Source organism: Sycon ciliatum, chromosome 7, assembly GCF_964019385.1.
Source record: "Sycon ciliatum chromosome 7, ocSycCili1.1, whole genome shotgun sequence".
Taxonomy (NCBI): Eukaryota; Metazoa; Porifera; class Calcarea; order Leucosolenida; family Sycettidae; genus Sycon; species Sycon ciliatum.
This window is the reverse complement of record NC_088649.1, coordinates 4,768,868-4,785,692: the sequence shown is the minus strand read 5'-3', so window position 1 is coordinate 4,785,692 and position 16,825 is coordinate 4,768,868. Positions and strand designations below refer to the sequence as shown.

The window sequence follows — 16,825 nt, the reverse complement described above, 5'->3', positions numbered from 1 at the left end:
AATAAACAGTGCTCACTGGACGTCCTTCTTGTTGCTGAACAAAAAGCTTCATAGATTTTCAAGACAATATCGGGAATCCTCTTTAAAACTTCCCTCAAAAGGTAAAAGTACCTATTTTGTAGCATGAATGCAGTGTAGACACCATAATCATACAACTCTGGCCCGGGCTGGTCTGTTTATATGTGCTTTTTCTGGCCCGCCTAGCCGGGATCCCGGGTGGCTCGGGGCGGGATCCCGCCTCGCCGGGCCAGCCCGCTTGCCATGTAAACGCACCACAGGTTTTGTGTGCATTTGTGTATAACCCCGAGATCCCGTTGCAGGCGGGCTGGCCCGCCTGTCGACCAGCCCGGGCTGGAGCTGCACATATAATCACCCCCTAAGAAACAATCCATACTGAATCATAATTATGTATCCCACAAGCTCCCAGAAAACCAACACCGCTGTTCTTAACTTTTAAATAGGCTGTGGCGTTCTTAGTATTTCAGGCTGGACGTTCTTGGGCTCCACGTTATTCAGCGCGCGACTCTACCGTATTGTGCTCAATTAGTGGCGGACCACCCGTCCCGATCCACCGAGCCCATGCCATGGTAAAGTAAAATCCGATTGTTTCCCTGAGGGACACCCCCCCCCCCCCCCACACACTCCTCTGCAGTCCGCTGTACCACTCCACACTGCCTTGTGACGCCCCTGACAATGAATACACCGAGAATAGAAGGTCGGCCAATGGGGGTAAGGCAAAAGGCCTTGTGTAATGTTGCAGAACCCTAGACTGACAGTTTCCAGTGTACGGGAGAATGAATGTATGAACGACGCGCAGAAGAGCACAGCGCGCGCACACACATCGCAGTGTAGCAAGGAGAGAATGAAGAACGAAGAAACGAAACGCAGGAATAAGAATGAAACCTCTCTCTCCTCAAACCGTATGTAGGGACATAGTCATATAGATACCGCTGAACCAAGCATTGCCCAGGAGATCTAGATCTGAACAGCAGCAGCACACAACACACACCCGTTGCGTTCGAATATTGAATTCGAAGGCACAGTTGCCAGGGGAACCATTGCCATAGCCACACACAGAGATGGTCGAGGGAGGGGGCGGGGGAGGGAGGGGAAGGAGGGAAGATTCTCTTACAGCAGCAGCAATCAGCAAACAAAATCAGCCGTCGAAAACACCAATTTCCTCTAAAATCATTGTAAAACATAGCAACATACGGGGTGTGTTAATGAAGCAAACACAGCAGACAAACACAGCAGACATGCACGAAGCGTTGTACTCTGTGTACGGGATAGTAGGCTTTAAACAAGTTGCTCCAAAAGCAACAACAACAACAACAACAGGGACAAAACTAGCACTGACACACCGAGGTGGACACCCTTCTTGGACAAGACTGGTGACATGCACACACACACGCACACACGCACACACACACACACACACACACACACACACACACACACACACACACACGATAGCCAAGCAAACGGAGAGAGCAGAACCAAGATAAAACTAATGGTAGATAAATAATACTATTAAAAAAGGCAGTGTGATTGAATGTTGCATTGATCAGGGGAATCTGTCAGTTCCACTCGGGCCGGCCAGTCTCTCTTCCACCTCCCCATCATGACGCGAATAGTGAAGTGCAAGTGTCGACAAAGCAATGTGTTCTCGTGGGCCGCGTACGAAAACGTCGCCATGTCACAGCCCGCCCCACATGCGGCAATACCCGCAAGCGCTCGAGCGGATGTGCGGATGTGGAAACCATCTTGATTGCCGGCTTGCTTTTCCAGCAGCAGGAGTACTTATTCTCACAACGTTACGCACAACACAGCAGCTCGCGATGCTCCGCTATCACAACACTGTCAGGAGACTGGCAGGCACCGTCTGGCCAGAGATGACCCGCGCCACCATGCCGGCTGAGCACCAAACGTTCAGCAGTAACTTGTCAAGCCAGCCCCAGGCAGTTGTGCATTGCTTGTCAACTCAACTGGGTCCACTTCGGTGTGTCGGCCTGCCTGCGTGCACACAACGGCTAAGGAACCTTATCCGAGAGCAAAAAGAAAATATTTTATTCGGTCTGAAGTGTAACTATAGTAACCGGACCACGGGGTGCGACGCACAATTGTAAACAAGAGGTCCAGGTCGAGAGATCGTCATGGCATCTGCATAACACAGTTCACTGCACGTGCCCTGCTTACGTCCACTCAAAGTCATCCTGCGGTGCTTTGTGGCGCAAGGAGTTCTTGCGCGGCTGTCCAAAGCCGGCGACGAAGTTGAGACTGCTTTCCTGGGACGGGGGCGGTTCTTGGATCATCGGCACCGCTTGGGGCGGAGCTTGGGTGGCGTTGCCTCCCTGCGTACTGACCGTAGAGTACTGGGTCTGAAGATGCGATCGCCTTATCGACGTCTGGTGTACCTGCGGCTGCACCGGTTCCAGCTCAAACGCTTCATAGCTTATTTGGCCGTCTTCTCCGGCCGGCGGTGGCGGTGGCAGGTCTTCCATGAGGTGCACTCCGGCATCATAGCTCACTCTGGCCGCGGCAGGACGGTGCTCTGGCACAGGTGGGGCAGGCATGGCCGACTCCGGCGCTTGGTCGTCACCCCAACCGCAGGCGACCACGGGAGACATGTAAGTCGAGCTCAACGCCGCCGCATTGCTTGCGTCTTCGGGCCAGTCACTGGTATGCAGTGACGTGTCGTAGCTTACATCAGTGTGCATGTGTTCGGCGCCAGGAGGAATGTTGACAAACTGGACATTACCGGCACTGCCAGCGCCTTGCTGGAGGTTCATGTCTTGCTGGGGGTGTCGGTTAGCAGCTTGCTGCGGATTCATGCCGTGTTGGGGCGCGCGCTGTTGCCGGTTAACGGACTGCTGCGGGTGCATGCCATGCTGGGAGGCACGCTGCTGCCCGTTGGGAATTTGCTGCGGGTGCATTCCACGCTGGGACTGCTGCGGGTGCATTCCGCGCTGGGACTGCTGCGGGTGCATTCCACGCTGGGACTGCTGCGGGTGCATTCCACGCTGGGACTGCTGCGGGTGCATTCCGCGCTGGGGCTGCTGCGGGTGCATTCCGCGCTGGGACTGCTGTGGGTGCATGACGCGCTGAGCCTGCTGCTGGGTCACGCCATGCTGGGACTGTTTTCGATTCATGCCGTGTTGTGACTGCTGTCTGTTCATACCGTGCTGTAACTGCTGTCGGTTCATACCATTCTGGATCTGCTGTTGGCTCACACCGTGCTGGGACTGTTTCCGGTTCATGCCGTGCTGCGACTGCTGTCTGCTCATTACATTCAGGGGCTGCTGTTGGTTCATAATATTCTGGAGCTGCTGCGGATTCGCACCGTGCTGGGAGCGCCTCCGGTTGATAGACATCTGCGGACCGATGCCGGGCGGTGGCTGCTGCGGATTCTGGGGCTGCTGTGGGTTTGCGCCGTGCTGGGAACGCTTCCTATTCACAGACTTGACAGGTTGCTGCGGCTGAAACTGCTGCTGGGGAATGAATGTGCCGGGATGCACTGCCAGGGTCGGTCCGTCCATGGGCATATCCATATCCGGGCCGTTTCCGAGGTCCACTGATGACATCACGGAGACGCGGCGAATGCTGTTAGGGTCCGCAATTGATATATTGTCCATGTCATCCTCGCAAGGCATTGTGTCGGAGTGCTCCAGCTGGGCACCTCCTGATAGTGCTGTCACGGCGGAGTTCTGCTTGCGCTGGTTGGCGCGCTGCTGGTTCTTGTTGCTTCGCTGACTGGAGCGACCCTTGCGACTGGCACGAGAGTTGTTGCTGCTGGGCATCTCGATCTTCTCATCCCAGGTGTTATACGAAGTGTACCCCTCGTCCTTGGAGTCTCCCGACTCTACTGCTGGCGCCTGTGGCTCCTGGCGTAGCTCTATGGCTGGACAGTGTCACACCAGAATACACAACAACAACGACAACAACGACAACAACGACAACAACAACAACAACAACAACAACAACAACAACAACAACAACAACAACAACAACAACAACAACAACAACAACAACAACAACAACAACAACAACAACAACAACAACAACAACAACAACACCAATACAGGCCATCGTGAGAATAAAGATTTGAAACAACGACGATGAGAGGCAGTAGCTGCAGTAGCAACAACAACAAAAACCACAACAAGCGTGCAACCTTCGTATAATTTACGTCGCTCTCGTACTTGGCACTTGCTAACTCCGCGGGCTGATCGCTGTCTCCATTCTCCCCTATACAAGGCCCTTCATTACTTAAAATTGCTTGCCCATCCAACAACAACAACAACAACAACGCCAACACACACCTACATCGTGCCTGGACCTGGCCATCTCTAGCCTCAGCCGCCATAACATCACCATCACAAGCCTGCCCCCTATGGGTGCCTCTGATCATGTTGTCATACAAGGCAACATACGACCCCAGCAGCACACCACCCACAGAAACAATAATACAAATAATAATAAAAATGAGAGCAGTACTACACAGCAAAGCACCTCCAGCACATACTGGTTGTGGAGCGAGGAACGCATTGCGTCCCTGCGTGAAGCTCTTGCTACCTGCAATCTGCAGTACGATCCACATCCCACTGACCCTCAGCCAGTAACCTCATTCTGGAACTTCTGGAGAGACCAGATACTGAAACTAGCCGTGCACCACTGCCAAGTGACCAGAAGCAAGTCCCGCAAAAATTCTACGCCCACTCGTCCCTGGATGACGAAGGATCTCCTCAGCCAGATCAAAACAAAGCACAAACAGTTCCGCACCTACAAGGCGACCCAACTAGACTCAGATTGGAAACTGTACACAGCCCAGCGTAACCGAGTAACCGCTCTTTTGCGACAGGCTAAGTCCGACTTTGTCCAGCAAACAACGTCAACGGGTACAAACCTCCACCGTCTACTGAAGCACCTGAAAAAACCGCCTAAGCAAACAATTCCCACACTATCGACAGCCAACTCCACTGCAGCCACGGCTATGGAGAAGGCAACAGCTCTCAACAAGTTCTTTATCTCCCAAAGCCAACAGTCCATCGACAAGACCACCTGTACTACACCAGACATCAACACTACCCCTGACATCAGTCATACTCTAAATACAATCGCAGCAACAGTGGAAGAGGTCGAGAAGCTTCTATGCAGTCTAGACACTGGCAAGAGCCCAGGCTTTGACAACATCCCAACTCGGCTCCTGAAAGAAACTGCAAAGGAAATCTCCCCATCTCTCACTAGTCTCTACAATCTGTCCTTCAGAACCGGAGAAATACCACAGGATTGGAAAGACGCAACTATTACACCCATCCCCAAGTCGGGCAACCCCTCCCATCCTACCAACTACCGACCCATCTCCCTGCTCAGTATAATATCAAAAACACAAGAAAAAATAGTCCACTCTCGTCTGTACAATCACATAGCACCGCACTTACCCTCCAACCAATCCGGCTTCAGGAAACAAGACGGGACCGAACTGCAACTCGCACGGATCGTCCACCAGATATCCACAGCTAGGGATGCGGGGAAGCATGTTGTAACGTGTTTCTTCGATCTCAGTAAAGCCTTTGATCGTGTATGGCATCAAGGCTTGCTGAAAAAGCTGAGCCACTATGGTGTCGACGGCAAGGCTCACAATTGGCTCGAAGCCTACTTGACAGGACGCAGACAGCGGGTGCAGGTTGAAGGCACAACATCCGTCTTTATACCAATACCAGCAGGAGTGCCCCAGGGCTCGGTCCTGGGACCACTTCTGTTCCTGGCATACACCATTGACCTGCCCACTGCCTGTGAAAATGCTACAACCTCGTGTAGCCAGTTCGCGGACGACACCGCACTAATTGCCATTGCAGGCAGCTACATTGAGTGTGAGGCTGCGCTACAAAGAAGCGTCGATGCCGCAGCAGAATGGCTAGAGCGCTGGCACCTGCTAGTCAATAAAACGAAAACCGTCATCCTCCCGTTCTACCATGCTAACCGACCCCCACCACGACTACCCGAAATAAAACTTGGCCAAACCCTATTAGAAACAGTAACACAACATCGTCACCTCGGCATCATCTTTCAGCACGACCTAAGATGGTCAGCCCACCTTGACTTTGTGCTGAAGAAAGCCGTAAAATCTTTTAATATTCTCTTTAGGCTCAAATCAACTCTACACACTAAATCACTCTCTCTCATTTACAAAACGTATATCCTGCCTATAATTGAATATGCATGCATTGCTGTCACCCCGCTCTCAATCGCAGCCCTTGACCGTCTTGAGCGAATCCAGCGCAAGGCGGCCAGAATCTGCCTCCGTCTCCCCCTTTACACTCCTCTGGATCATTCAACACTGCTCCATCGGCTCAAATGGCCGACAATGTTCTCTCGCCGCAAAGTGAAGCTCACCCTTCTTGCTCACTCCATAAAATACCAATATGCCCCACAACACATACGCTTGCTCAACACCCTCGCTCAAGTTACGGCCCAGTACAGCCTTCGACACGCACGCACTTGGCACCTCCCACCCTCCAGAACCGATCGCTGTAAAGACTCCCCACTGTACAAGTCCCTAGAATACTACAATGCCCTCCCTGCTAGCATTCGTGACGTCTCCTCCCGACCTGCTTTCAAACAAGAAATCTGCTCACTGCTGATTAACTCAATCTGCTCCTGCAGCGCTCACCTTCTCCCATACTTGTAAAGTTCAAAGTGATGTAAATCACTTTCCAACTGTTTAACCCACAATCTCACCTTCTCATCAATTTATCTCTTTTTGGCGATGGTGCCATCGTGAAAATAAAGAATTCAAAAACAACAACAACTCCATTGCGCCCAGCCTTTATTATGATAAACTCCCTATTGTCATCGCTACTGCTTCAGCAAGCAGCTAAACTTTGATCTCTCTGTATCCGCTCCGTGCGCCTGTAATTATTTTTCTCTTATTGGCCACAGGCCATTGTGAGAATTAAAGATTTCAAACAACAACAACAACAACAACAACAACAACAACAACAACAACAACAACAACAACAACAACAACAGTCCCTAGAATACTACAATGCCCTCCCTGCTAGCATTCGTGACGTCTCCTCCCGACCTGCTTTCAAACAAGAAATCTGCTCACTGCTGATTAACTCAATCTGCTCCTGCAGCGCTCACCCTCTCCCATACTTGTAAAGTTCAAAGTGATGTAAATCACTTTCCAACTGTTTAACCCACAATCTCACCTTCTCATCAATTTATCTCTTATTGGCGATGGTGCCATCGTGAGAATAAAGAATTCAAACAGCACTATCACCCAGTGCAAGCATGTACTGCCACTCGCCAGGCTCACCTCGCACGGCAGCAGAAGACGACAGCAACGACGAGAGCCTACTTGAGGAAGATGGAAATCGCGCCGAACAACTCCTGCAGAAGCTCAATGCAGCAGAGGAAGACTGGAAACTCTACACCGGATGTCGCAGTCGCAGACGCAGACGCCACCAGCTAGAGCAGACGCCCCCAGGCGCACAACAGCCACATACCTCTAAAAACAAAAACAAAATAAGCTAGCTGACCAGAGTCCTACAGGAGTCACCATGGACCACGCCTGAACTGGAACCAGCATCAACCCCAGGCACCTTCAGTGAAAAAATATATATACTTGTAATACTCAATCTGCGGACAGCATGCTGTTTCGTTCTTTTTGAACTCATCAGCGTACTTGTAATATATATGAAAAACGAAAATGAACAAAATAGCATCTCCTTCCTCTCCTTCAACGCTCGCAGTCTCTACCCCAAAATGGATGAACTGTCAGCAATAGTATCGTCAACAACGCCACCTTATGATGTCATTGCTGTCTCTGAAACATGGTGTACCCAGCACGACCCAGAGTCCCTGTTTGCCCTTAGTGGTTACACACTACATCGTGCAGACCGCCCAGACCGCCAAGGTGGAGGAGTGATTCTTTACATGAACGACATTATACCTCATGAACTCGTCCCTACAACAACCCCAGACAGCTTTGACCTATTATCGCTGAAACTGTCAGCCAACGACTGCACCATCAACGCAACATGCATCTACCGACCACACCGTTGCTACCATCGTCTATTCTGTTAGCACCTTGAGGAACTGATCTGAGCCATACCAACAACGCAAAAGATTATCCTCGGTGATTTCAATGCAAAGAACGCCGCTTGGTGCCACTCTGACACGACAGATGCTGTTGGCGAGGATCTAGCAGTGCTGTTCCAAACTTGCTCTCTACACCAACATGTCACATTCCCCACTCTTGTGCAGAATGGGCACCCTAAATCCTGCCTGGATCTCGTCGTCACGGATGTAGACAGCGACTATGTCCTTATCTCTAGTCTCCCGCAGATCGGCAACTCGGACCACCTATCCATCAGGGGTTTAGTCAAGCCAGTCGCTGCATCCCCTCGAGCCGTACCACCTCCCACCCATAACACCACCCATTGGAAATGGCCAAACCAAAGCATCAGCAGTCTGAAAGCCGAAATTGAACGCACACAACTGCTACCGGAAGGTGACACCCTGAACACTACCAACAAAGACAACCTGTGGCACTCATGGAAGGACAAAGTGCTCACTTGCGCCCGCAAACACTGTGCAGTAACTCACTCCCCGAGGCATACTAGCCACCTCGCAAAGCCATGGCTGAACCCATAGCTCACTGACGCCATCAGAGAAAAACACCGGCTCTACCGTGCATACTTGCGCACCCGAACGCCCTGCAACTGGACAGCATACACCACCCAACACAACAAAGTTACTCACCTTCTCCGAATCGCGAAGTCTACATATGAATTTAATGGCACTGGGACGAGCCATTCCACACCAAACCTGCACAAACTGATGCGCGGCCTTCAGTCCTCACAACGACCTACTCTGCCAGACATGCTCTCCCAGGGCCAGACTCTCTCAACCCCCGCTGAAAAAGCAACCGCCCTGAACGCTTTCTTCATCTCGCAGAGCCAACAGTCAGTCACAGGGTGCCACGAGGAACTCCCCTCCATTCATTTCCCCACATCCAATACCCCTGGCCTCACTACACTTGAAACAACAGCCCATGTTCGATTTAGTGTGTTCGAATTTGTGCATCATGTTTCTGCCTTGTATTAGTGCAGTAGTGCATTTGTAGTTTACTTATTTGTTGCATTGTGCTACAGCGTTTTGCTCTCTTTGTTGCTATTTTGTGCACTGTCTCAGTGGCTGGTTCTTTGTATCATAAGCATGAGTGCGCGTCTGCCGCTAGGCTAGTTGTCTGTTTCATGAATGCACTTGCGGTCGTTGTTGGCTGATCACTACACCATTGTCTCACATGTATCATCGTTCTAGCTGCGTGCTCCCGTACCTGTGCGTACGGTGTTCTTTTGGTTCTATATTCGTGATTTGCATTTTTGTTTTGGGTCAGATGTGTTTACGATGTTTTTCAGATGAGTTTGGAAACGGTTGTGTTGAACTCTAAGCTGGTGTTTTTTTGAGCTAGTGCTTGTTGTCCGAAGATGGAATATTGAATACAGTCTGATTGGAGAAGTCATTGATTTGTTCAGTAACATATGGTCCTTCGAGCCGGATTGACATGGCTGCGCCAAGAAGAAGTTCGCGATCCAACCAAGGTGTCTTGCCTGTACGGTTTCAGGACGAGGGAAATGAACCCTAAAGTCGTCTGAGCCCTGGAAGCCTGTCGGACGTGGACTCCGTGTCTGAAAGCAGTGTGTCAACCAGAGCCAGTGTTGTTGGCAGTAGTATCAGCTCGTCTGCGTCGTCGTTGCGACGAGCAAGTGTTGTACAGGCAGAGCTGAGAATGGCTCGCATGGAGCGAGCCTTCTTGGAGCAAAAAATGGAGCAAGAGAGAAGGATATTTCGTCTGGAAATGGGGGCTGCGCAGGTCTCTCTCTCATCGGCATCGCGGTCGAGCTCACCAGTCGATGAAAGTTCGGGATTGACATTCAAAACATGTGTCACCGGGCTTCCCAAGCAACCTCAAGCTCCGCTGGATAGTGCAGCTATGGAAGCTGTTGAACTACAGGGGAGTGATGTGCTAGTAGAGCAGCACGTAGAGGAAGAAGTGCTTGTCGTTGAAGAACATGCAGCCAACGGGGCTGATGAAGTGAAAAGCGACGAGAAAAAAGTAGTTGTTGAAAGCCGTGTGCAGTCACTGCAGTGTGCTCAAGATCCGAGTTCCGCTGTGTTGCACAAGGGGGACAGGGAACGTGTTCGTGAGCCAGCTGAGACCAGTGCAAGTCGGAGTGCAGACAAGAGCACGGAGCTGACCACAGGAGTGACAGGTTCAAGTGTCCGTGACAGCAGGCATGCACCCAACACTGTGCAAGCTGCATTCAAGTCTAGGTCCAAGCCTGCCAGCTCACACAAACCTGTACGGGAGGCTGCCGCTGCACGTGGTGCATACTTTGAGACTCCTACTGCTAGGGCTGCTGATCCCGGACTGCAGGCTCCTTCTGCCAACCAGTGTGCCAGTGCTAGGAGAGTGCAAGACTGGGTTGACAGAGTGCAGGTACCAGTACCAGCAGGAATAAATCAACATCAGGTCAAGCCTCTGGAGTTGCCCAGATTTGATGGCGTGCAGAGGAGCTACGTAAGATGGCGCCAGAGATTTATGAGACTGGTGGATGATGACTACTCCGTGTCCGAGGATTATAAGATGGCTCGCTTACGAGAGGCGCTAGATGGTGGCAAGGCCGAGGAACTGATATGCGAGGTGCTGGATGGGCCTGGTGCATATAGAGCGGCCTTGGAGGAGTTGGAAGCTTGGTACGGAAGCAGTGAGCGCGAGCTAGAACGTCAGCAGACGGAACTCATGAGTCTGCCCAGAATTGTCATGGAGAAAGACACTGAGTCGCTGCAAAAGCTCGCTGTCAAGCTCCGCAATGTCATTGTGAACATGTCAACTGCTGGAATGCAGCCAGGCAGGGAGCTGTATATAGCGGTCACACAGAAGTTGCCACGTGGCATGCTGTCACGCTACATGGATTGCCATGACGACAACAGGAGCAATGCCCAGGAGTTGTCACAATGGCTGATGAGACGGGTGAATCAGTCGAGGCACGTTGATGCACGCCTCTCAACTGGCGGTGATCAGCAGCCAGCTCAAAGAGAGCAGCGCAAGCACAGGGTCTTGGTGTCAAACGCCAGTCAGGCAGCCGAGCCGACGGAGCCTGAACCATCAAGAGCTGCCTATGCTCAGCCCAGAACCGCAGCTTCTGACAGGAGGACGTGCCCGAAGTGTCGAGGCAGCCATGCTCTTGCAGATTGCTCCAACTTCCTGACCCTTGGCGTCCAGAAGAGATGGGACCTGGCGAAGCTGGTGGGGCTATGTTTGCGATGCCTGCAGCCTGGTCATTTTGCGAAGGAGTGCAAGAGCGCCGGATGCAAGAAGTGCCCAGGTGGCCATCACAGTCTGCTGCACTACGACAAGCAGAAGAAGGCCAGCCAACCTGATGAGAAGACGCAGAAAGACTCCTGCAGCAGTGCCTGTACAACCAGTGCCGACCACACCATAGCCTTCATGACCATTCAGACGACAGTCCACGGAAACAGTACGGCAGCACAAGCCACAGCACTGTTGGACTCGGGTTCGTCAGCCAGCTATGTCACTGGGGGTCTTGTTCGAAGTCTCGGCATCACGACAGAGAAGTGTCGCATGGAGACGACGGTGCTCGGAGGCAGCTCTATCGTCGGGGAAACGGAAAAGGCCAGCCTTGTTATCGCCAGCCTGGACGGTTCCTACGAAGGCAAGCTGGAGGCATGGGTGCTACCCACAATCACTGCAGCCGTGCCACCCGTCGAGTGGGAGCAGCAGAAGGCGAGCTGGAGCCACCTGCAGAGCTTGCCACCGATGGTGGATCCCAGCACTGCCGTCGACTTGTTGATCGGATTAGACGCGGCAGAGATGCATGCGTCTCTTGAGGAGCGTGCGTGCCCCACGGAGGGAGGCCCGACAGCCCGGAAGACGCGCCTCGGTTGGGTACTGTTTGGCCCAAATGCTGTCAACAAGTCTAGCAGTGGCAGCACTACTCTACTCGGCGTCTCTCAAAGCTCCGGAGCTGAGGAGGAGCTGGATGAGCTAGTGAAGACGTTCTGGAGTCTGGAGGCTGTGGGAATGGAGCCACATCCGCATACGCCCGCAATGACTCCTGACGAGAAGGCAGCGGACGACCTCACAGCGGCAACATTGAGCCATGACGGTGAGCGTTTCCAGATCGGCATCCCGTGGCACAGCGGTGGACCTGGACCAGAGGTTCGGAGCAATTTCGAACTGGCAAATGGCCGGCTGACCAGCCTCATGCGGATGCTGGAGAGGAAGCCAGACGTCAAGCTACGGTATGCGGCAGTCTTGGAGGATTATCTTAGCAAAGGCTACATCAGACTTCTGGAAGACGTGCCGTCTGTCAGCGCCAACCAGAACTACCTTCCGCACTTCGCCGTTGTTAGAGAAGACAAGGCAACTACCAAAGTGCGAATCGTCTTCGACGGAGCGGCTAGAAACGGGACCCATCCCAGCATCAACGAGCTGATGTACGCTGGGCCGAAGTTGCAGAATAACATGGTCCATGTTCTGCTCCGGTTCTGCAAGGATGCCGTGGCTCTTGCGGCAGATATCTCGGAAATGTTCTTGCAGGTCAGGCTGAGACCTGAAGACAGGTGCTATCATCGATTTCTGTGGGAGAAGGACGGCAACCTCGTAGCGTTCGAGTTCCTGAGGCTCGTATTCGGCATCAAAGCCTCGCCATACCTGGCAGGACGCGCACTGCTTGAAACAGCGAATAGGTTTGCTGACACAACGTCCAAGTCAGCCGTGAAGCGTCATCGGAATGATTGTGTGCGGTGTAAGCGCACATGGGCCAAGGCTGCGCATCCAATCATGGGCCAGCTACCAGACTTCCGCACAAGCGGACCTCTTCAACCATTTGCAAAGGTTGGAGTGGATTACTGCGGCCCGTTCTACACAAAGCAAGGCCGTGGACGACCGCAGGTGAAACGCTGGGTTTGTGTGTTTACCTGCCTGCAAGTTAGAGCCTGTCATCTCGAGATGGCAACGTCATTGGACACCGATGGCTTCCTGATGGCATTCGACCGATTTGTGAAGCGCCGAGGTGTACCAATGGAAGTGGTTTCGGACAACGGGACGAATTTCGTGGCTGCGGAGAGGCTAATGAGGGAGGCGGTTGTTGCCCTGGACAACAGCAAGATTGAATCGAATCTGGCTGATCGCGGAGCGACTTGGCGCTTCAACCCGCCAGCATCTCCGCATTTCGGTGGTGTGTTCGAAGCGATTGTCAAGTCGGTGAAGAGAGCCCTGCAGAACGTGTTGCAACGTGCCGACATTACCGATGAGGAACTCATGACAGCGCTAGTTCACGCCGAAGCATTCCTCAACTCCCGACCCTTGTCCACGGTGTCATCAGATCCCACCGACTTACGGCCATTGACTCCTTTGAGCTTCCTTATCGGCCACATGGATGTGAGGACAGCTATGGAAGAGAATGCCGATCGTCAGGAGGTGGTCAACCCGCGGCGTCGCTGGCTTTACGTTCAACGGCTGGTATTGGAAGTGTGGCGAAGATGGTTGAAGGAGCTCGTGCCGCGGCTGAATGTACGCGCGAAGTGGCGTGGCGACAAGCGCAAGGTGGAAGTTGGCGACGTGCTGCTCGTTGTGAAGAAAGATACGCCTAGAGGAAAGTGGCCTCTTGGCCGCGTGAGTGAAGTCTTCCCGGGTCCGGACGGCGTAGTGCGAGTCGTGGATGTCGTGATCCAGGGGAAGACTTACAGACGCGCGGTGCACAACCTCATACCACTGGAAGTTACAGATGATGAGCAAGCAGTTACACCGGCCAGTGTACCCGCCACCAGCTCTAAAGGTGTCGATGAAGTGTCTGCCGTAGTATGACATCACACTGAAAAGAGCGTGATAATGAGCATGACGAACTCTGATGTGAGTTTCCTTATGGCACTAGTGTTTAGGAATGCAGATTAGTTTGTTGTCTTTCATATGATAATTAGCTACTAGTCTCTAGCGTATATCTGTGTGAATTCTCTCTCAGTTGACTTCGTTCGAGAGGGAGGAAATGTTCGATTTAGTGTGTTCGAATTTGTGCATCATGTTTCTGTCTTGTATTAGTGCAGTAGTGCATTTGTAGTTTACTTATTTGTTGCATTGTGCTACAGCGTTTTGCTCTCTTTGTTGCTATTTTGTGCACTGTCTCAGTGGCTGGTTCTTTGTATCATAAGCATGAGTGCGCGTCTGCCGCTAGGCTAGTTGTCTGTTTCATGAATGCACTTGCGGTCGTTGTTGGCTGATCACTACACCATTGTCTCACATGTATCATCGTTCTAGCTGCGTGCTCCCGTACCTGTGCGTACGGTGTTCTTTTGGTTCTATATTCGTGATTTGCATTTTTGTTTTGGGTCAGATGTGTTTACGATGTTTTTCAGATGAGTTTGGAAACGGTTGTGTTGAACTCTAAGCTGGTGTTTTTTTGAGCTAGTGCTTGTTGTCCGAAGATGGAATATTGAATACAGTCTGATTGGAGAAGTCATTGATTTGTTCAGTAACAGCCCAAGAGGTCTCAAAGTTACTGTCTAACCTGGATCCGTCAAGAGCCCGGGCTGTGATGGCATACCAACCCGCCTACTGAAAGAGGCAGCCAGTTCACCTGCGCCGTCCCTAGTAACCCTTTTTAACATCTCCTTCGATCGTTGCACTATTCCGCAAGAGTGGAGGGACGCAACAGTCACCCCCATCCACAAGAATGGCAGCAAAACCGAGCCCTCCAACTATCGACCGATATCGCTACTCAGCGTGACGTCGAAAGTACACGAGAGGATAGTTGCTGACCGCATCTCGAAGCACATCCAACCTCACTTCCCCAACGGCCAATCAGGCTTTCGGCCAAACGATGGCACCACACAGCAGCTATCTCGGTTAATCCATCAGATCACCGAGAAAAGAGGCGCCGGGCAAACAGTAATTGCTTGCTTCTTCGACCTATCTAAGGTGTTTGACCGGGTGTGGCACCAAGGACTGCTTGCAAAATTGGCCCACCTCGGACTCGATGGCAAATGCCTCCAGTGGCTTGCCTCTTATCTCACCAACAGACGACAACGTGTGCAAGTGGAGAGCAGCAAATCAACCTGGCTGAACATTCCAGCGGGGGTCCCCCAAGGCTCTGTCTTGGGGCCGCTTTTGTTCACGGCCTACACAGTCGATCTGCCAGCCGCCTGCATAAATGCCAACACTGAGTGCAGCCAGTTTGCCGACGACACTGCCATCATTACCGCTCATGAGAAATTTCTAGCGGCAGAAGAGCACCTCCAGTCAGCTGTGACAACCGCGGCACAGTGGCTGAAGGATTGGCATCTCCTGGTCAACGAAAGTAAGACCACTGTCATCCACTTTCACCACACCAACCGGCCACCTCCCAGACCACCATCAATCACACTCAACGATACCAACCTCACTGTGGCCTCAAGGCATCGCCATCTTGGCCTCCTCATACAGCAGAATCTATGCTGGAACTCGCATGTTGACTACATCATCACTAAAGCGACCAGGAAGATGTTCCTTCTCCTGCGACTACGCAATTCCTTAACCTTTTGCGCCCTGGTGCTAAATCCCCTGATTCCTGCCACCGGCCGCCCTGCCATACGCAATAGTCCCAGTATGCATTTGAAAATTATCTAATTTCACTCACCAGTTTCGTAATTATTTCTTTTTGGTCGCATTGGAAAGCTACAGATGTTCTCTCTCTCTGAATATCGCCACTAGACACCCGGCAGGAGCAACAGAATGGCCTTCAAGCCTGTTGAGAGCTGCCCTATTGCGCCTGAGCGAGATTCTGTACCCACCTCCACAAATGTTATCGTTTCTCAATTTTTACTCAACGTAGAACGATGATTCAAAGTCCTGCAGATTCATGAAGCTCAAGCGATTCATTTGATCTCTACTTCGCATGCGCTGTGCAGCGATGAGTCACTGGGAAAGTCCCTGTTTGAGGCACGCCGACACACTTTGAAGCGCTCTGCGTACAAATTTTCGAAACAATTTCAAGCGTATCCGTGTTTCGTTCTTCGATACTCAGTGATTCCGCACCGCGCTATATCAAACGACATACCACTGGAAAGCTTATTCTCTCACCTTTCCAATGAGCCATCATTCGCGACAATCAGATAAAGGACAATGGAGTTACGACAATTTGAACAGTGATGTATATGCACTGTACAAGTATGCGCTTCTACTTGACGCACATATGCGGCATCAGGAAATCAGGGTATGACGTTTTGACGCACATGTGCGGCATCAGTCCGGAAAGGGTTAAACACTTCTGCTCTCTCCTCTATCTATCTAACCTACATCCGCCCCATTCTTGAGTATGCTTGCACTGTTCTCTCACCCCTCCCCACAACCCTGAACGACCGGCTTGAGCGCAACCAACGGCGCACCGCTCGCCTCTGTTTGCATCTCCCCCTCTTTGAACACAGAACCCACTCCGTGCTGCTGCACCGACTCAAATGGCCATCACTCAACAGCCGCCGTACCCTCTCCCATATCCTTCTTGCACATAGCCTGCATCATAGATATGCACCACCACACCTTCTTGCAATTCACCTACCCCGTATACAACCCATTCGCACGCTCAGGTTCCCCCGAACCTTTGAGCTACCCACAACACGTACAAACCGGCTAAGGGACTTCCCCATCTATGCTTCTCTTGATCTCTTTAAAATAGCATGATTCCACTCAGCCTCCGGCAAATCAACCCCAGACGAGATTTCAAAGCAAACATCCTACCACTTGTCATCTCTTCCGTAT

The 16,825-nt window shown here is 51.9% G+C and overlaps 1 protein-coding gene across 1 annotated transcript in view; it reads right to left on the bottom strand.

The window, feature by feature from the left end:
• Positions 1-657: 657 nt before the first annotated feature.
• LOC135820799 (uncharacterized) overlaps positions 658-16,825 on the bottom strand; it is a 32,106-nt gene continuing 15,938 nt past the window's right edge. Inside the window, exon 7 of the mRNA XM_065333843.1 lies at positions 658-3,898. Coding sequence (XP_065189915.1) covers positions 2,193-3,898 — 1,706 coding nt within the window. The 3' untranslated portion in view covers positions 658-2,192. The remainder of the gene's footprint in view (positions 3,899-16,825) is intronic.